The sequence below is a fragment of the Neomonachus schauinslandi genome, chromosome 11 (assembly GCF_002201575.2).
Source record: "Neomonachus schauinslandi chromosome 11, ASM220157v2, whole genome shotgun sequence".
Taxonomy (NCBI): domain Eukaryota; kingdom Metazoa; phylum Chordata; class Mammalia; order Carnivora; family Phocidae; genus Neomonachus; species Neomonachus schauinslandi.
In genome coordinates this window covers 84,966,671-84,987,053 of record NC_058413.1, presented here as the reverse complement: position 1 = coordinate 84,987,053, position 20,383 = coordinate 84,966,671, and the positions used below count along the sequence as shown (strand labels likewise).

Sequence of the window (20,383 nt, the reverse complement as noted above, 5' to 3'; positions counted from 1 at the left end):
CACTTGCTTGTATCCTTTGGTGGCAGGCCTGGAGTTTCCCTCAAGATCTAACCAAGGTCAGAGAGACCCTTTATCTATCTGCTACCTAGACATGCCCATTGAGAAAGACGTAAGGAACACCTCAGATTCTGGGGTGACCTATGAGAATTAGTGCAGAGGACGTAGTCAGCCATTCGTAACTGTCTTTCAGGAAGACGAACACGCGTGCCTGGCAGCACAGCCCTCTGCAGGGGTCCCCTCCTCTCTCTCCACACTCCTTCTCCTGACCTTTCCTGGGAGATGGTTTGTAGGGACTGCATTTCTAAGAAAATGAGTCCATGGCCTGGCATAAAGTCCAGAGCTTGCCATTTAATTTTCTCCTGGGTCCACTGCTTGTTGGACTCCTTAAACCTGACACATTCTTTCTTTTCTCCTTCATCTCTATAGAATTCCTGACTTCACATACTTTTCTATTCTCCTTTGCCCACAGATTACAGAACTTCTTTTCTTCCTTCCTCTTTTTACGCTATTCCATTCTCACGTGCCCCCCAACCCACACCACATATGCACACAAACACACACACTCACTCACTCACTCTTTAAGAAATCCTGATGTAGATGCCAGGAATGTGTCTACTGCCCTTCTGACACAGAGTCTGATGCCATCTTTGGGGCCATGGGGAGGGCAGAGCCACAGGACGTGGCATTCGTGTACTCTACTGCTAGCCTGCTTCATATTTTTATCATGGCATTGCTCTGGGCATCCAGGCAGGGAACCAGTCCAGCTTCTTCTCATTCCTTTGCTCTCCATCAGGACTCCATAATAATCTCACCCCTTACCTTGGCTGGATCTTCCTGCCCCAAACCTTCTACCATCAATGGAGCACAGTACATCCCTCCTCTTTCCCTCCAACCTAGTCATGTCTGAGTACTTGTCCAATTTCCTAACCCTGATTCTGATGCATGCAGGAATACTGGTAAGTTTCTTCTGTTTTCGGACATGAGCAGTCTGCACAAGCTGGATTCACTCCTTGGCTTAGCCTGCTACCCTCACTCCTCTGCCCCTCCCTTTGTCTCTAGTTCCAAACAAGGAGTGCTCCTTCTTACATAATTGGATGTTCCCAGCACAGAAGCTGACACACGAGGTCAGGCGCGCATGCGTCCAAGATTTCCCTTTGACTTAACAATGCCTTTTTTGGGCATCTAACTTCTCTTCAGCTCCCTTCCCCCACTCTCTCCACGCCATCAACAATCAAGGGAGATTTATGAAGCCTGGCTCAGCTCAGAACTCTTCCAACCTTGGCTTAGAAGGAGGGGTCATGAGGTTGAATTTACTCTCCTTTTTTTTTTGCAGGCTAGAGCGCAAGCTTGAGAGTGAGGGAGCGCACACTCATGACTTGGCAAGAGTTCCTGGCATCCAAGGCAGTTACGCATATATAGGTCTTTTAAGGGAGCAAGGAGAGTAAACAAAGCTGAAGGGAGAACTTATCTTTTTGGAGATGATAATGCAGGAGGTTGGAAAATTAGGACATTTTAAGGAGATGAATGCAAATCTAGATGGCTGTACAGTCCCTGAAGCCCCAGCTGCAGTGTGTTCATGATACTAGAGAAGCGGCAGTAACTATCAGTGGCCACAATACCGACTATCCTTCTCTTTAAAGTGCAGAGCTCAAAGGAGAGCCCACGTAATCTGCAAAAGGATACAGCTCCGATCCTTGTGGTTTCAGAGACACAGCAAACATGGTGCTCCCTGGGCAGCAGTGATGGGGACAGTCTCAGAGAGGCCAACACCGAAGCAGGAAGCAGGCAGGGACCACACCATACCTTTTCTCAGAGTAGCAATGGTAGGTGGAGTGGCAGGGAAGGTGCTGTAGCTTTGGGGGGATATCAAATTTCAGCTTATTTGCTTACCAAAGCAAGTAAAGCCCAAGAATGTAACACTGTATGAACCTCTTTTTAAAAATAAAAAGAAATGTAAGCTGTCCAGGGGAGAAGTAACATGGGCTGACCTTAGGATGCTGCAGGGCCCTTTGTGTTACATGTGAATGTGCATCACAGAACCGTGGAGTTTACAAAGTGACTGATAATCTCCTCTGGAGGAATGTAGACTACTCTGAGGCAAAGATATCTGTTGGTTTTTAATCCCTTCAAATCCCAGGGCAATCCATGAAAGATAAAGTCATTATAGCTGAAAATCACATGAACATGGGTTCGAATTCTGCCTGTGGCATACTTACTAGCTCTGTGATCTGGATTAAATAACCACAATTCTTTGTAAGCCTCAGCTTCCTCATCTTTGAAATGGGGATCATAATACCTCTTTCACAGGGCTTTTGAGGGGATTAAGTGATATAATACGCTTGTGTGTTCAGCACAGTGTCTGCACAAAGTAAACTCTCAACAGAGGTTTGCTGGATACTAAATATCCTGAAGGTGACAATGTGATCAATGTCTACAATTTGAGTCCTGAAATAAGACCTGTCTTTTCCGTGTCTACCACACACAGGGGAACTTGCTGGTACGAGACCACAGACCACAGATCCTTCATGCCTCTGGAAGGGGAATTGGGATTCTTTTTCCAGATAGCCACGGTTTCTTCTTGACTCCTATTGTAAAAAAGCTTCAAGAGCACTGTGAACCCAGCACAAGATATTTGAGAAGAGGGTCATGTTTATATATCATTAAAAAGATGGAATGATTTCTAGGGAAAGATGAAAGGCCTTGACCAGGGAAGGATAAGACTCTTAGTTCTAGTCTGTGGAGACTCAGGGTGAGAAGGGTGTCAGCCGGCTGTGTTCCTATTTCTATTGCAGCTAACACAAAACAAAATAGACTTAAGGATAAAATTTGGTTAGAAATAAGTAAGACCTTTTTGACAGGAAGGGATATTAGACAACTGAATAAGTATAAAATATCATCACCTGGAAAAATTTATAACAGACCACAGTTACAAAGAGTTTTCCAAAAGTAAGAGCCACAATATTCTGCTCTTGCACAAGATTCATACTGGCTTCATTCAAATTCACTAAATACATCCAGAATTTCCCTCCTTTAACAAAGAGATGCCACCTCATTTAAAAAAAAAAAAAAAGTAAAAGGAAAGTCAAGGGAAATTTAGCTGTAAGCCCTCTCCCTGATTTTGCTTATGGTGTGAGCTACCCGTGGGTTTTGCTCGTTTTCATTCACCTGACAGCTATGTACCCAGCTAACCAGAAGCGTGGTTCTAGTGGAAGTGTCAACAGATGGGGACATGAAGGATAAAACTTATCTTGATTCAAAGTTCTTTTCATGAGGAAAGGCACTACTTGATTCCAGCAGCTCTCCCCACCCATGTAACCAGGAGCACTAGTAATCCTGGAAAATACTGAACTCTGTACTTAACCTATGCTTGTCTATGCTGGAAAGAGACGCAGGTAGTCTGCTTCCCGATGTAAGACACGGGAACACTCTGGTTGTTGCTTTAACAAATGAGCCCACTGGCACAAAGTCACCTTGAAAGGCCTTACAAAGTCTCTATTGTTTAGGAGCTCTATTCTGTGTAACTCACGGACAGGCATAGTGGGGACAGTGGTAGCTACGGGACGAGACTGGTATAGAGTGGGTCATCCTGAAGACACAAGTCATCCTGAAGACATAAAAGTAGAGCAAATTTCGGGCCACTAGCTGGAGCAATTAGAAAAAGAAAATACTTTTTATCCTTCTTTCCTTTTTCTGAAGTGCAAATATTAAGACCTAATATCTACTTGGACACTTTTTATGAACCTAAACAGATCGATACTATTAGTATTCTTATTTTCCAGATGAGGAAACCAAAGCTCAGAGAGATTAATCATAGCAGAGAAGTAGTATATAGTGTAGATAAGAACCTGGGCTTTGGAATACCTGGATTTGATTTCTGGCTCCACCACGCATTAGCTTAATGATCATGGATAAGGCCCTCAGCTTTAACCACCATGAAACTGTACAAAATGTGAAAAGTAGGGACTGAGTCTGTTTCATTCCTACTGACCAGCCCGGTGAATAAAGGAGTCAGACCAAAACAATTTCCCAGCTGGACAGAGAGGTAAGAGTATTTCAAGGTAAAGTGGATGAATGCTACAAACAGCCTGGACAACTGTTTACCAGTATGCTCACACCAGAAGGCACAATATATTTACTTCTGCACATCCCACCCGCTCCACTTTATCTTTGTCTCTTCCTTATCCCTAGAGAATTTATAATCATCGCCCACTGAGGTAAATGCAATCTGGCTTAGAATTCTCAATCAGAAATTCCCTTATATTTAATTTCCCATAGAACCCTAACTATGTAAAATACTACTTCTTCAATGATCTGCCTATAATTCCCAAATATATTTCTCTTTCCTTACCTGTTAACTTGCTCAAGCCCTTTAATATTCTGAGTTGTTCAAACTTTAGGTAAACTTCTTCCTACCTGAATCTTAATCTTTTAAAAATTTCTCCTGACTCACCTATACTTTTCTGTTCCTACTGAATAATTTCTTGTGTTTTGAAACCAATTCATCATGTAAATGACTTCAAGGACAGGGGGTAATCAATTATCACATACTAGCTAGTTTTAGAATCTTCCAGTTTTGGGAAAGCACTTGGAAGATCAGCAAGGGGAAACTTAATAGAGGAAGAAAGAAATGAAGGCTCAGTTAGCAACATTCACAGATGACTGAATAAAAACAGAGAGACTCTACTTCAAGTACGAAGGTAATGAGAAAGGAAATGTTTGTTCTTTTATCTAACATTTAATGAGCATCTTCTATGTCCTGGGTCCTGTGTAAGTTGCTGGGGATATATAGCCAGGTCTACTCCTTAAAGAACTGGTAGTCTAGGGCAAAGTTTCTCAACCTCTGCACTGTTGATATTTTGGGTAGGATGATTCATTGTTGTTTGGGGGGGTGGGGAGAATGCTGTCCTGTGTAGTGTAGGATGTTCAGCAGCATCCCTGGCCTCTACCCACTAGATGAAATAACTTCCTGCCTCCCTTCGCAGTTGTGACAACCAAAAATATCTCCAGATATTGCCAAATACCCCTGGGAGAAAATTGCCCCCCATGTGAGGACTACTGGTTTAGGGAAAAAATATCATTTCTCTAATACACTGTGATAAGTATAATCATCACAACTTTGAAAGTAGAAAAGAGGGCTCCTTAGTTCTGGGGGAAGGTGGGAGAGGATACCACAAAAAAGTTTCAGAATAAATGACATTTAATGCTTAATTTTTGAAAAATATTTAGCAGTAGGCCAAGCAGACAAGAGGGAGAGTTTTGGACATAGGGAAGGAGACAGAACGAGAGAGACATGAGTAGGAGAAGAATGAACAGAGAAAGACCATTCTGGTAGAGATAAGAGGATGAACAAAGGCCTGAAGGAAGAGAGACTACTGAGTGTTCAGGTCACGATGAATGGTTTGCATGGGGGAGAATTAGAAATAAGGCTGGGACCAAACCATGTCACATAAGAAAGGAGCTGAAATTTTAATATAATAAATATATATTTTAAACACAGTGGAGCCCTTTTTCAAACAAAAAATTACCCAGATCCCTAGCCTATTACACTGACCAAAATGAAATTTCTTTGATTAGATCATTGTCCACTCAGTTTTCGCCTTAGCTTCTAAAGCACCTCTGTGGAACCCTAGAATTCTGGGAAACAGTGGAAAAATCACTTTTGTAGGCAAGAGGGCACCACTGAAGGATATTAAGTGTGGACTATATGTTCATACTTGCTTTTTGGAAAAAGCACTCTAGTGGCAGAGTTGAGTATGGAGGAGGGACAAAGGGGAAAGTCAAATGGCATGGAGACTAGTCAGCATTTTATACGTGGGTTTCGCTTGGAGACCAGTTGTCAGCTACAACATGTAGGAAAAAGCACATTGGCTTTGGAGTTACACACATCTAGCTTCAAAGCGCAGGTGTCATTAACTATGACCTTGGGTATGCTAGCTGACCTTGCCAACCTCTATTTTCTTCTATAAAATGGGCTACCTACCTCACTTGGCTGCTACAAGAAAATGTATGTACACAGAGGTCAGGTGCTGGCCTATGATGAGCGCTCAGCAAATATGAAAGTGCATCCTCTTCTTTCACTAGGTCTTCTTACTATTAAAGCTCCTTAAGCTTCCCTGATCTTAAGTAACTCTGAGAGTAGGAGGGAAGATTTACTTGCTCCTTGTTAATGGATTTTCTACTTGTAGAACTGACACATAATTCTGTTTTTAAAAACAGTTTTTCTTCTTGGTATGACCTATTATCATGAGCCATATGCTAACAGAAGAGGTCAGAATTGGGCTTCTTGTTACTTTAGGACCTGCCAGGATGTCTCAAAAGAGAGAAATCAAAACAAGAATGGTCAAAACACAAGCAAGCACTGTTTATATCTGTCTGGTTCTGAAACCGTGTCTCTGGCCATCCTGAGTTTAGCAAAGTTTGTGTCAGTTTCATGGTTAGGAAGTTAGCACCTAAAAACTCCATCCATGTGCAGACCTTTCAGGAGATGCAAGTGGTGCTGGGATCACAGTCCACATTTTATATCTAAGTATACTTTTATTCCTTACCATCCTGTGTAAGTACTTCTTTAGTTGTGAATATTTACACACCTTTTGGAGAAAACAATCTTTATTTCCAGAGCACTGATCTGTTTTCTCCTTGTCTCATTGTTTATCATCACAGTAAATACATACTGTCAGTGAAGAGAAATGTCAATTTTAACGAGGTGAAAGGTATAGGGGTTGGGGGTATAACTGGGTGGAGAACTGATCCCCGAGCAGGAGGAGTTGAGGTGAAGTGTTTTAAGATCACAGGCAGTGTCTATAACTCAGTGGATTATGCCAGAGGTCTTACAGAAGCAGACCCATTTATACTTTAGATGATGCGGTGATTAACACAAGCCTTTTGGTACTCTTCAGGCAGTCTTCATCCCTGTGCACCTATGACAGAGTCTCTGTCTTTCCTTATGGCTGCAGGTTTCCTGGATTCTAGACTTTCCCTCTCCAGTGCAGAATTCAGCATCACATCTAACTAACCCCTGTCCAACTTGAGACTCTAATACAATGGAGAACTCTGCCATCTTACCTCTGAACTAGGGTCCCAAACATAAGATGAAGAACTTTCTGCATGTTTTCTGTACATAGCCATCTCCACTGCTCCATCAGCAGCAAGAGGAGCAGATCTAGGGCTGTGTCAGCGAGCTCTGTCTCTGCTCCTGGGGTATGAAAAGGCATCAAAAGTAACTCAGAAGAGACCCATTCTGGAGGAACATATTTCAGTGCACTGGATCTTCACCTTTATATCAATCATCTTGTATTTCTGTAATTCTTCTGTACTTAAATCAAGAGATGTTTATATCTAAAAAGTTCAGTGATAGGCTCTGTATTTCTTTATAATTCTTTGTTTATATTCCTTAGTCACTCAGTAATACTTATCTTTCTAAATGATTTTGCATATAATTATTTTACCTATCTAGCTTCTGTTTCTTTTGTATTTTCCCCGGGAAACTAAATACATTCTGTTCCAAGTAACTGCTCCCAACTAGTGACTAACTGGAACTGGCAAGGCCCAGTCTCTTCCATCTTTATATTCCACTGGCCTCCACAAAACATCATGGAAATGTTGTGGGCAGCAGATTTGGGGAAAGTTTTGGGATTCATTCTCCCGTAAACAAGTTGCTTTGAAAGCATCTCCATTACACAGAGCTGTTGGGTTGGGATCCAGAAGGCTTCAGTCTGGTTTTGAGAGAACATGTGGTTCGAGGAAGAGCACTCTACCTTTGGTAAAATATGCCATAACAATGACTGATTTCTTTCCTCTTTCAAAGACTGGAAAGACCACAAGTGACTTCACATGCATGCTAAGCTGAAGTCTCCTGAACAGATGTACTTTATGGATGGAAGCATCTGTTCTTTTAACCCCGTTCAGGGGGTCCCTTGTCATCTGTGATTTGCTTCCCAGGAGATGTCCCCAGGAATACATAATGTTCCAGAATGAATCTCAGCAATCTGGTGCTACTGCTGTGATTAGTATCATAATTAATCATCAACAGTAATTTTGTTAGTCTAGGACAAATGCGTATTGTCTCGGCCAGCTTGTCCAAGCTCTCCTCCCTGAAGAGTTCTTTAGGACATTTAGTAACTTCAGATTTGGATGAATCTTCCAGAACCGAATCCTACTTTTTTCTTAATCCCATCTAATATATATATCTTTTCTGCGCTGCTTTTCAAGGGGGCATGGGAACTGATATGTTTTCTTTCTAGTCATTTGCTCAAAGACAGGATATTCAATTCCTTAGGAAACAGCACCATCCTGAGCATCAGCCACCCTTGTGGATTTTATGATTTTCTCAGGTTTAGCGTTTACCTAGAGCTGCCACCATGTGGTGACAGCCAGTCATAGCAGTAAAAAATAAAGCAAAATGAGGCACTGAGTCCTCTGAAGAAAATGGTAAATTTCCTGTCATGTGAGCATTATGAGTTTCTCAGGGCTAGAAGAAAAGCTCAGGCATAAACTATACCCTTAGAGATATGATGTTCAAAATTTACAGGCTTGACTTTGGCTAGAATTATACTGTTTTACCCATTTCCTCTTATTTGTAACTTCCTACAGTTCTCTGACGCTTTTGCGGTCCTAACACTTCATTTACTTAACCAGTGAGATATGTGGGAAGAGGTGGGGTTGTGAACTTCATTTTTCACACAGTTAAGCTGAGGTCCATACGGTAGAGGTCAGGTGACGTCGTTCAAGGGCACCTGAGAAACAATGCTGAAATCAGCCTTTTTTTTTTTTTTCTTCCCCTTCTGAACCCCAGGTTTTGTGATCTTTTCTTTTCAGTGGGAGCCTCTGTCTTGGTGGAACTGAAAAACCTTTTTATACGTTCTAGCTCAGCAAGCATACTAATATCCAGGGCTCCCACTTTTTCCTCTGTAAAAAAAACATCTGCACTTCTTCTGGGAAGCAAACCTCCCTGTCCTCACCTCTTCTCCCTTCCTGCTCTATGTTGGGGAACTAGGTGGCGTCATTTGCTATGGCAGTAAATAAAACAGAAGGAAAAGATCCAGGGAAAAGGAAGAATTCCATGTTGTACTTCAGTTGCCCTATGGTATATCTAAGTGGAGATTTCCGGTAAGCAACTGGAAATACGACATCCAATATTTAAGCATCGTCAGCACACGTTAGATTTAAAATCAAGAGTACAAATGAGATCACTCAGGGTAGTACGCAGGGTAAGAACAGAGAGCCAAAAATAAAGTTCTGGAAGGCTAGTAAGGGAACCAACAAAGGGGACTGACAAGGGACCACAAGAGAGGTGGAGAGAAAACCAGGAAAGGGGTACCACAGACACGAAAGAAAGTTTGTAAAGAGAGTAGTCCAAAAATGCCAAAGCACGGCAAAAATAACATAAATAAGATAATGATATGATAAGCATGGATCTTATTTTGCTGGACCAGAACTTCCCATTTTTGTGCCCTGCTCCTCTGTTTGACTCAGCTCTGGGGACCGTGTCAAATTCTTCTTTGTATCCCAGGACTTGACACAGCACCTCAAACACTGGTGTTTAACACATGGCTTGCTTAGCTGAACACAAGAGAAATTACATCAACAACTCCCAATGATCACATCCTACCTCCCTTCTCTGTGGGAGCTGAGATCTTGTCACGTACCTGGATCACCGTTGCCGAGGTCTCGGGCCGGCACAGCTGCATCTGACAAGTAACCATCCATACAATCTTTGGGGATTTGTTCAGGATCTTTTTCTGGGGCTTCTGCTGGCTGCATTTCTAATAACTTTGTCTGTTTTTCAATAAAGGATTCCATCCCAGACATGGATAGGATTTCTGACTCCTAGAAAGAGCCAGAGGCACATCACATAAAGAATGAAGAAAATAGGAGAGTAACCGTGGCCCTTCAGCTTTTCCCTGTTCCTTCCCTGCATCAGTATCATGAGTACAGAACGCAACGTGCTCTGTGACCACCTTCAGAAAATTTTCACTTTCTACCTAAATTGCAAGTAAAACAGTGCCTTTTTTATTCTCACTCGCTGCAAATACATTTGGGTCATCTGTTCTCTCCCAAGAACTGGCTGTCCTTCTCATTCTGCCATCCTTTATTCCAAGGCCATGACCCTTGAGAAGCCAACCTACTGGCCCAGAGTGGGTAGGAATTAGAAACCACTAAGAGAAAATACTTTTAGAATAAAAATTAGAGATCCAGATGCTGGTTAAGTCCTTTAGCAAGGCACCTACATCTCTCCTGACTTTGGAGAATGTCTCAATTGTCCGTAACTGCAGTATCAACATCCCAGCTATTAATTCCAGGAGTTACCTAGGAAATTCTTACCACATTGCCTTCCTGGAGACAATAGAGAATCTTCTCAGGTGCCTCAGTTATAGTCAGTGCTGGAGCAATCTTACTGGAGGAGAACCTCAATCTGGACCTGGTATTGAGACAAAGAGCAGAAACAGAACATGATTCATGGTTTTGATCTCCAAACAAGGGCTGACAAGTATTAATGCTTTAAAACAAGAACACCCATACTTATTCTTGGGAGTTTACTGTGGTCAGAGTTGCCAGGAAAGACCTGGCCCTGAAATTCCCAAAACGATATACATTCTGGCAACTCTTTATAAATAGTACAACCATTGCACTAAGTTGTGTCCACGATGCATTTGGGAAAGGGCTTTTGTTAATGTAAAACAGGGACCAGTCTATCATGGTTGTATTCCCATAAGTTAAAAGAATGGTGAGCATATACTACATACTCATTAAAAATATGTTGGAGATTAAATTGACAAGTGGCATAAACCAAGGTTTTTGTTGTTGTTAGTACCCTTTTCATACATCCACTTATTCTCCTAGTGTTCCAAATAAAAGTAGGGAAGGGACCACAAGTGCTAACCTCATGTTCAAGGCTCTTAAAAGCACAGATATCATGGTCACTCTTCAAAATATGGGCTCAGTAAAAAAAGGCTAAAAATTGTTTTATTGCTGGTCCATGAGACATGAACACAGAGACAAAGACAGTCAGTCAGACATACAGACACAAACATACAAACTCTCCACCCCCCAACACACACACACACACACACACACACACTCTCTCTCTCTCTCTTTCACTCACTCACTCTCTTCATAACGGTCCAGATACAGATATGAAGTTTACAGTAAGGGTTAAGTGTGGTGCCCTTCCTTTCCACATGTTCGCTTTGAAAGGGTGTATGTGGGACTCTAGTGCAGGACAGAATAGGCTAAAATAGGCCCTACGCATGTTTATTCTGGCCCTTTCCTGTTTATTGCTAGTACGTGCATCTTCTGAGCTAAGATTTCCAGAAATGATGACAAACAGAGATCAGTTATAAGCCTTAATTCTTAATAGGAAAGAAACACCTCAATTTTCCAGGAAAATAGAAAAGGAGATTATCCATATTCTACAGTTTTCCTTCTAGTCAAAACTCCCTGGTCAGTTTAAGTTCTGGGTTCCAATGGCAAGACATTCAGCAGGGATGCCTATGCTGGATCTCAGGCTCCTTTGGGTTGAGGACTGAGGAGTGTAGGTCTGGCTTTGTATAAAAACTGGTATGTATGACCCATCTCCTCTCTCTTAGGGCTGGAGAGTGGGGATAGGCTTTGGCTTAGGACTGGCAATCACCCTGAGAACTGGAAAGGGTCCCCGGGTGACTGAAGGGCTTCTCACTTGCTAGGCTTCTTGCCTTCTGTCTGGGGCTTGCTTTCTGTCTCGGCCTCACTCAGCTCTTCTGTGGGGCTCTGGGGTTCGGAGCGAGGAAATGCTGTCTTCAAGGTGTCCACGATAGCACTTACCACCATCTGCAGGGGTCAGAGGTGCAGGGTAAGACAGAAACCACCAAATGAGCAGTTGTCTCATGGTGCTTTATGCAATGAAGATGAGCAGATAGCTAGGGTAGCTAGTGGAGACTTTTCATCAGCATAGTCAGATACCAGGCACATTTACTGGCAACTATCCCCCCCTTTCTCGATGGCCATAAAAATCTGCTTCCTCACAGAGTTAAGACAAACAATGTCATGGGAAAAGAAACCAAAACAGTGAGATAAATAAAAAGCTGGGAGTTCTGCCGGCTGGTGAAATACTTTTCATTTTTCAATTTCTTTCCTTGTATATGAAAGAATGATTTTTAATTTCCAAATCAATAATACTTTCACCAAGATCTGAATAAATGGAAGTGATATAGGTAGGAATATATGGAAAAGAGAAAGAGCAAAGATTATCAAATGAGAAATACCTTCTAGAAGTATATATAATATTAACATGTTCAGAGTAAATTCACAGAGTAAAGAACTGGTTTTTCCAGTTAATCCAAACAATTTCTCTTCTTTATAGAAAGAGTAACAAAAATCACTCATGTCAAAATTTAGGAATCTGAATTTGATATAAACTACTCGTAAAGACCAAATAAAACAATCCTCACTGAAGAGTAAGAGCTGTATTTCTCAGAATGGAAAAATGGCATATAGATATAAAATGTACATATAAAATGTACAAATGAAACCCTAAAATACCAAAGAAATGAGAAGAAATCTTTACTTTTCTTTTGGTGCTCCTTGCTAATTAACACTGCTGGCTCAGAGCAGCATCATGCCTTCCTTAATTCATGCCTGTGTTCACCCTCTACAAGGAGTACAGCCAGCACAGCTGAGACAGGGCTGAAGTGTCAGAGCAAGATGACAGTAAAGCATAGGGGATAACAAACCAGGGAAAGAACACAGAGGACCGCATGAATAGATAACGCAGCTTAGAAAACATAACTTGCTCTCAAGGCTCACCAAATTGTAGTCTGTGGGGAGGGTCCTTATCTGCTCTGTTCACTGCTGTATCACCAGCAGCTAGTCCTGTTCATGGTCAAGCTCGTACTTGACCAGGCAAGCAGTTAAGTGGCTGGTGAGTCAGTGAGTGAACACATCTGTGTGGATGGACACATCTGCATGGAATTCTGGGGATTCTACCTCATTCATCCCTTTCCAGTTTGCAGCTTTTTCCTCACAGCAGTGCATGTCTCCTAATTCCTACCACATGAAATTCCACTTTTTCATTTTATCCTCTGAAGTCTAGAGAGAGGCCCGCCTTCTGCCAATGAGTCAGTGTTTTCTAACCTTTTAAAACATATGCCATCTTTGGATAAACATAAACTGCAGACTTGTGCCCTGGAGACTCTAAAATCAGCTGGTAATCACTGCTTACAGGATACGTGTTGCACAAATGTCCTTCTCCTACCATCTCCAAAGGTTCTGAGACACCCTCTCAAAAAAAGTGTAATTCTTTCCATGCTCTGTTCTCCAGCAGAGATTTAGACTATACCAGTCTAAATCAAGCTTAGTGTCCTGTCTTGGGGCTCTTTTTCCTGAGTGACCAACACCAGGAATGATCTTTATCCCCAGGAGAAACTTTCCTGCCCCCACGGATCTATGGAGGTACAGATCTATCTTCACCTTCCTCCGCTAGAATAACAATGTCATAATATCCCCCAGGAGGTATGTGTACACATATAGTGTCAGACTTGCTCACTGTAATTCAGCAAGGTGATGGTCCAACCAATATTTGCAACAGGTCTTAAAAATTCTAGTCCACGTCCTATGGACTCCTCTCTGCTTTCTCTCTGTACCCGCTACTTCCTTTATTTTTCAATCACTACCTACACTCTTGTGAGAAACTAAAGCTGAGCGCACACAGTGGCCCTGCTGGTACCTTGTCTATTCTGGACACCATGAATGGTTTCTTGACAAAGGCAATACGAGCATCTGTGTTCAGAGCAAGGAACTCCTGCATCTCCTCACTGTTAGCGATCTCCGGAATGGCACAGAGTTGCTGCAAAAGACACAAGAAGGATTTCAAAGAGAAATTCTGGTCCCCAAGTCTCTCCAACTTGGCTTGGGTATCTGATAATTAGAATGAGAGCACAGCCGAAACAGAAGGATGCTGACCTTTAGAAAGGATTCCAGGAGGCTCTTTCGGGCTTCTACTCTGTCACTATCCATGTTTCCAAATGGAAGGTCCGGAAAGAGCTTTTTAGGACCCTTCACATCTTAAAAAAAAAAACAAAAACACAAACTCATTCACTTTACATTCACTGAGAGATATTCCATATAAAATACATCATATATGTAAAGAAAACAGAACTGTTGAATATATTCCTGAGATTTTTTTATTTCAGGAGTTCCAAATATACCCCAAGGATATAGTACATACAATCTACTCTCGTTATCAGTGTTCACGCTAAGGTATAGGAGGCCATATGCTACGGTAGTTACAAATGAGGGCTCTGAAGTCTAGGTGCCTGAGTTTAAATTTTTGCTCCAATCCCTACTATAAGAATGCCTAATTCTTCTTTGACTTTTTTCTCTGTAAAGTGGGGATAATGATAGTTCTCTATCTCATAAGCTCTTAGGAGAATTAAATGAGCTAATATGTGTAAAGTGCATAGAAGACAACCTGGCATACATTTTCAAGCTTGGTTCAGTAGTAACTATTGTTATTAAGAAAGAAAATGCATAACTGAAATCCACAACTTATGCTTCTAAACTTATTAAAAAGTTTATTTGGGTGATCATCAGTTGTTGTTGTTGTTGTTGTTGTTGTTTTTTAAACAAAGTAGCTGCTTACTAGCTTATTTTTAGAGTTAAATTTTATTACATTTTCTTACTGTTCCTGTGCCTTATGGGTATCAAATAGCAAACACCCAAAAAGCCTGGTTGTTAAAGGAAGGATGGCAAGCATTTCTGGAAACTATTTTTAGAGCAATTCATCTCTGTGTATGTGGAAAAGTTGATTTAACGCCTCACGCTACCTCACAGACACAGGTGGAAATGTGAGTTTCTTAAGCTTAAACTAGATGGGCCCCAGAACAAAGCATTAAGTGGCAAAGAAGTGCCTCAGAAAGAATGTGATCAGTGCTAGCCAGTACTAAAACCCAAAACATCTGAAAGAAAACTGGGGGAACACGGGCCCCTTGATGCTGTGTTCTCCTCCTCCATCCTTCCCCACAAATAGTAGGCCTCCAGCCTCTCATATCAGGGAGCTAGATGTGTAAAGCGGGCTGGGGAAACTCCTGACTTTTTATGAACTTTCGGAGATCTGATTTCTCTTCCAGACGCGTCTGCAGATTGAGGAACTCGCGGTAGCGGCGATTCACAGTGTGGTAGGCCACCTGCTGCAGGCCACTGCTGTTCTCACCATCCAGGGCCGTCTCATACTGTTGAATGAACACATTTGTTTAGGGCATCAGCTCAATGGTCACACAGTAAGAGCAGAGTAGAGGTAAAGGGAGGGAGACGTTCCTATTCTGTTTCTTTTCTTTCTTTTCTCTTTTTAAACTTATTTAACAGAGAGAGGGAGAGAGAGCGTGCACGAGTAGGCAGAGTGGCAGGCAGAGGGAGAGAGAGAAGCAGGCTCCCGCTGAGTAGGGAGCCCGATGTGGGGCTCAATCCCAGGACCCTGGGATCATGACCTGAGCCAAAGGCAGACGCTTAACTGACTGAGCCACCCAGGTGCCCCTATTTCTGAACCTAGTAGATGTGATTGCTGCTGAGTTGTAATGAATAACTCAAATTTCCAGGGCTGCTGAATTAAGGAATGAGATGTTTCCCAACATATGTGGCCCAGAAAGAGCAATGAGTTTTGCTGTTCATTCCTTCCTTCCACGTCAAAACTCCCTCCTGCAAACACTTTCTTTACTTACAAAAATGGCTATAGGGCTCCTGGGTGGCACAGTCGGTTAAGTGTCTGTTGGCTTTGGCTCAGGTTGTGACCTCATGGTCACGGGATCAAGCCCCGTGTCAGGCTCCACACTTGGAGTGGAGTCTGCTTGCGATTCTCTCTCCCTCTGCCCCACCCGCTTGTCTCCCTCTCTCTCGCTCTGAAATGAATCTTAAAATGGCTCTATTACTATTTTTCACATCTCAAAGAGTATAAAACAGAAGGCACAAGAGCACCTCTTTCACTCCTAAATTATGGGTTGGATGTTATAAGGGGATAACCATTTGCCATTATACTTGACCAGTGATTATTTATGTTAGCTGGGGGGGGGGGAAGAACAAATAATCCAAAACAGCTGATGAATAAAATCATTTGTTTGCCTGGAACGCATTAAAGGAACATGTGTTTTTATTTTGCTTTGGGCAGATTATTATTCTTGGAGCTAAACTGAAATTTTTTTTTCTAAGCACGTATCATCTGTATGATTGGAAGTCACACGAAGACTGGAGATGTTGTAAGGGGTCAAAGTTTGCTGTCTTCATATGCGTAGAGGGCCAGTATGTGGGAAAAGACAACTTGTACTGAATGTTCCCCCAGAGCAAACACCCTGAACAGCATGAAAGCTGCAACTCAGTACAGGGTAGACTTTTTGATAGAGTAGTTAAGATATAATGAAATGATATGCAAGAACCACGTATGTACTTGTTCTCATTAGGGGTAGGTTACCATTATTGTCTGGAGGAGGTATTATACTATGGGGCAGGTGACAGAAAAAATGATCTCTTTGTTGGTGGGGCTTAAGGCTGTCTTAAAATTTTCTAGAGCCAGAGAGAAGTATTCATTATGAACTGACATGTGCAAAGCAGTAGTCCCTCAGACCAGCACTGAGAAGGAAAGGCCTAGGTAAGAGACACAGATAGAATTCAGGGTGGGGCTCTCAAACTTGGGGCACCTGGGAGTTTCTGTGGAATATTCTGCTCCCTGAGCGACACTAATCGATACTCAGACATTCCCAAACCTGGCTGTACCTCAAAAATCAATTGGGCTGCTCTTTAAATAGATTCTGATAGGCTCTGATAGATCTGAATGAGAATTTACAAAAATCCCTCTTCAGGTGATTGGGAGGCAGTCTATCCTAAAGCCAGTTTTAGGGAGCCGCTGCTGTAACTGAACTCACCACCTGATACATGATGATACATATGATACCTTCATATCATCTCTGCCAAGTAGTTCCTACTTCTGTGCTTAAACAACTCTAGGAATTAGAAACCTGGTACCTTCTGAGATATTATACATATATATATTTATTTATATGTAAATATACATATTTACATATACACGTAAATAAACTTCCTTCCTAAACAAAGTACAAAAGACACTAGTAATTAAGAAAGGAAAGAAAGAAATTAACAGGGAAGTTTGGTAAGAGAATTTCTGGACAAGACTCTATTGGGAAGCACTGAAAAATATGACCCTCAGTATCCTAAGAACCCCGAGATTCTAGGATTGTTTGCATAGATACTAAACAGAAGCCAACTCTGCTTTACAAATGATCTTTAGACCATTTACATATGGATTCTTGTCAAATTAAACAGTAAATGAAGAGTAGCCTCTCTCCCTGAGAATACTAGCTTCATTGACTCTGCTTTCCAAACCCATTCCCAGCCCAGAGTGGGTGACCATAATTCTAATCCTATTACCTTCACCGTGTAGAGTGTGTATGGGTGGAATCCAGTGCCACTGTGCTCTCGAGCAGTAATGGTACCAGTGATACGAAGGTTCTGGATGACAACTGGGCCATCTGGACTGGTCAGGGGCTCAAAGCTGAAGGTGGCTGAGCTGAGAGGACCAGTTGGAGAGGAGGAAAGCAGAACCTGTGGCAGATTAGGATCTACGGAGCTCACACCATTGGTGAGAGCCTTCTCTAAGCATGAGGGTCGTGGGGGGCAGGTCCTTTCTGGATCTGTCAGCAAAGCTGTAAGAGAGGTGACATCTCCTTGTTCTACTTCCTTGTCTGCTGTGTCAATGTGGATCTCTGGGCAGGAAGTCAGCAAGGAGACCAGCAGCCCTGTCTCTGTTTCTGTTCCTGGACCCAGCTCGGCCTCTGCTCCTTCAATTCCTTCGGATCCCTCAACATCCTTAGACTCCAGAGACTGGGGACCCTCCAGGGTACACAGGGCATCCTGGATCCTGTCAGAGAGGAAGCTGCCTGGGGTCATGAGCATGATGGTTTCCTTGCTCAGTTCAGACAATGGAGACTCCAGCTCTGTGTCTTCACATAAGAACAAAGGGCCTCGAATATCTGGCTGTAGGAAATGAGATGAGTTGTTACCTACTTTTCTTTCTTCTGGCACTCCACCCAGTTCTCCCTCTAGTGCTTCATGGCCTTCTTCAACTTCTGGGGAGTGATGGGAAGGCCGGTCTGGCTCATTACAGTTCAGGAGCACCGGCGCTGCTGCTGCTGGAGAAGGGGCTCTCACTTCTGGCAGGCTCTGTACCTCAACAATCAGTGGCAGAGATGTGGGCACTGAGGGCTTTTCCAGGGCACTGGCTGGGGAAGTTGGTTTAACCACTGCTGTTGGATTATCTCTGGCCTTGGAAAAGATGCCCACAAGTGCGAGGTGGATCCAGTCAGGATCTGACAGCTTGCTAATCAGTGGTAAGATTACATTGCAGGTAATGAGTTCCACCACTACATGGCGACCAGTCCGGGTCTCCAAGTGGGGCTTTGGCACTAGTCCTTGAAGCAACAAATTTACAATGCCACGTGTATAAGTGACCTCAGTGCTGGCGCTCTGCATAGCAGGATGTGGGGCAGTAGCCCGGCAGTAAGCCTCCCAGAGCTGGGAGGGCTCAACTGTACCACTCTGCTTCCCAGCCAGGGCTTCCTTCGCCTGAATATAGCTCTGCAGGTGACAACCGGAGAGAGTCAGAACCCTCTGGGCAAGGGCATGACTGTCCACCATGCCCATCCTCCTCCGGAGCTCCTGGACCAACCCTTTCATGGCGGCCTCCATTTCTTCCTCAAAGGCCGGCTCCTGGCTCACTGAGCGATACCAGGACGACACAAAGTCCCGAATAATCATCTGGATGGTACGGTCGATCTCCAGTTCCAGTTGCCTCTCTGCCTCAGGGTTTGGAGGGCAGGTGGCCACTGGGATGAAGCGTTCCAGGTGCAGTCGACCTGAAGCCCCCACAATGGCGTTTGAGCCCAGCCATCCTCCCAGCACCGCTAGCAATGCAGACAGAAGGCATAGGAGCCACACGTTGACCAGAAAGTGGATGACCAGGAGCCAGCCGAGCACGATCCCCACAGCCATCAGCTTCCGGCTACTCAGCAGGTTATTGAGGTTCCAGCTGGACTCAGCTGGAGCCTCTTGTAACGAGGACACTGTCTCTGCCTTCATGGCTAAAAGGGGCAGATGGCTACTCAGACGATCGATCACCCTCCTTCTACTTCACTTGAGTTCGGGAATGGGACGTTAACTGTGTACGGAGACAAGGCTATCTGGCGTGCTCTATTCAGGGCCCCGGGCGGGGGTCTGGGCCCTCGGCGTCCTACAGGCACTGCAAAGCGACAGAGGCGGTACTGCTCCCCCTCGCGCCCGCCCGTTCCAGCGGAGATTCCGCAGCCTTTACAAGGCAGAGGTCGGAGAGGCGCCGCGCTGCCTGGGGAGGGCGGGGCAGGGCCTACGGCGCCCCTCACCCAACACTCACAGACGCCGAACACCGGGTCATACACCGCTGGGGGGCGCGCCCAGACCGAGTCCCGATGTGCGGGGGACACAACGGTGTCTTCGCCGCCGCCCTCGGAGGAACCCTCCGCCGGGCTGGGGTCCCCGGGCGACTGCCACCAGCAGCCGGGCTTTTGTCACGGCTGCCGGCCAGCGGCCGCCGGGGACGACTTCCGGGTCGACGGCGGCGGAACGGGGCATGTTGGGAGAGCGGCCGCGCGGCCTGAGGCGCGGCGCGGCGCTGCGCGCTGCTCCCCCTGGTGGCGAGGAACAGCCGTGACAGCACCAGCGGAAAGTGGTCTCCCAAACTCGGCTTGCAGAACCCGTGCTCAACGGTGGGGCAAAGTTCCCACAGGGGTGTGGAGCAGAGAGCGGCCGTGCCGGCAGTAACGCTCGAGGACTGAGACTTCTAGCTTTAATTATTAAATGGAGTCGTCCAACATTTCTTACTGCTTAGGCAAACTCTCTGTAATCCAGTTTGTTTTAATCCCATGTGGGCATTTTTTTCATTGGCCCGATACATTTTAACAATTTACCCCGCTTCCTCCGGCGCCCCCGTGCAATCCCCAATACATAGCTCACGTACCTTGTTCTCAGGAATTGCAGAACACGAGGCGTACAATCTTAATACAGAGATAGATTTATTCCTTAAATTTCATATACTGTGCAACAAAATCATATTTGTGACTTGGGGGTTATTTGCTGGTGGCATTACCCAAGCAATCAGATGTTTTGAGCATCTGCTGTATTCAATCACTGTGAATAGGTACTGTGGACGAATAGAGCAGTCCTTGTCCTCAAGGACCTGGCAGTCTATTGGGGAGACAAGTTCCTGACTCATGAATGGATAACTAATAATGCAAGTCAGTGGGGTATATAGTAAAATGCAAAATCTTATAGGTATTCAGGGGAAGGACAGGTCACTGGGGGTTGCAGTGGTTTA

The 20,383-nt window shown here is 44.0% G+C and overlaps 1 protein-coding gene across 3 annotated transcripts in view; it reads right to left on the bottom strand.

Annotated features, from left to right (window-relative positions):
- SNX19 (sorting nexin 19) overlaps positions 1 to 19,227 on the bottom strand; it is a 39,382-nt gene extending 20,155 nt beyond the window's left edge. For 2 of the 3 annotated variants that reach the window (XM_021696589.2, XM_021696588.1), the window contains exons 1-8: positions 17,407 to 19,227; positions 15,065 to 15,203; positions 13,936 to 14,036; positions 13,700 to 13,819; positions 11,675 to 11,805; positions 10,321 to 10,417; positions 9,645 to 9,825; positions 7,063 to 7,192 (exon numbers count right to left, since the gene is read on the bottom strand). In XM_021696589.2, coding sequence (XP_021552264.1) covers positions 7,063 to 7,192; positions 9,645 to 9,825; positions 10,321 to 10,417; positions 11,675 to 11,805; positions 13,700 to 13,819; positions 13,936 to 14,036; positions 15,065 to 15,203; positions 17,407 to 19,113 — 2,606 coding nt within the window. In that variant the 5' untranslated portion in view covers positions 19,114 to 19,227. The remainder of the gene's footprint in view (positions 1 to 7,062; positions 7,193 to 9,644; positions 9,826 to 10,320; positions 10,418 to 11,674; positions 11,806 to 13,699; positions 13,820 to 13,935; positions 14,037 to 15,064; positions 15,204 to 17,406) is intronic. The other variant, XM_044919856.1, reaches the window with a different exon arrangement.
- Positions 19,228 to 20,383: the final 1,156 nt, after the last annotated feature.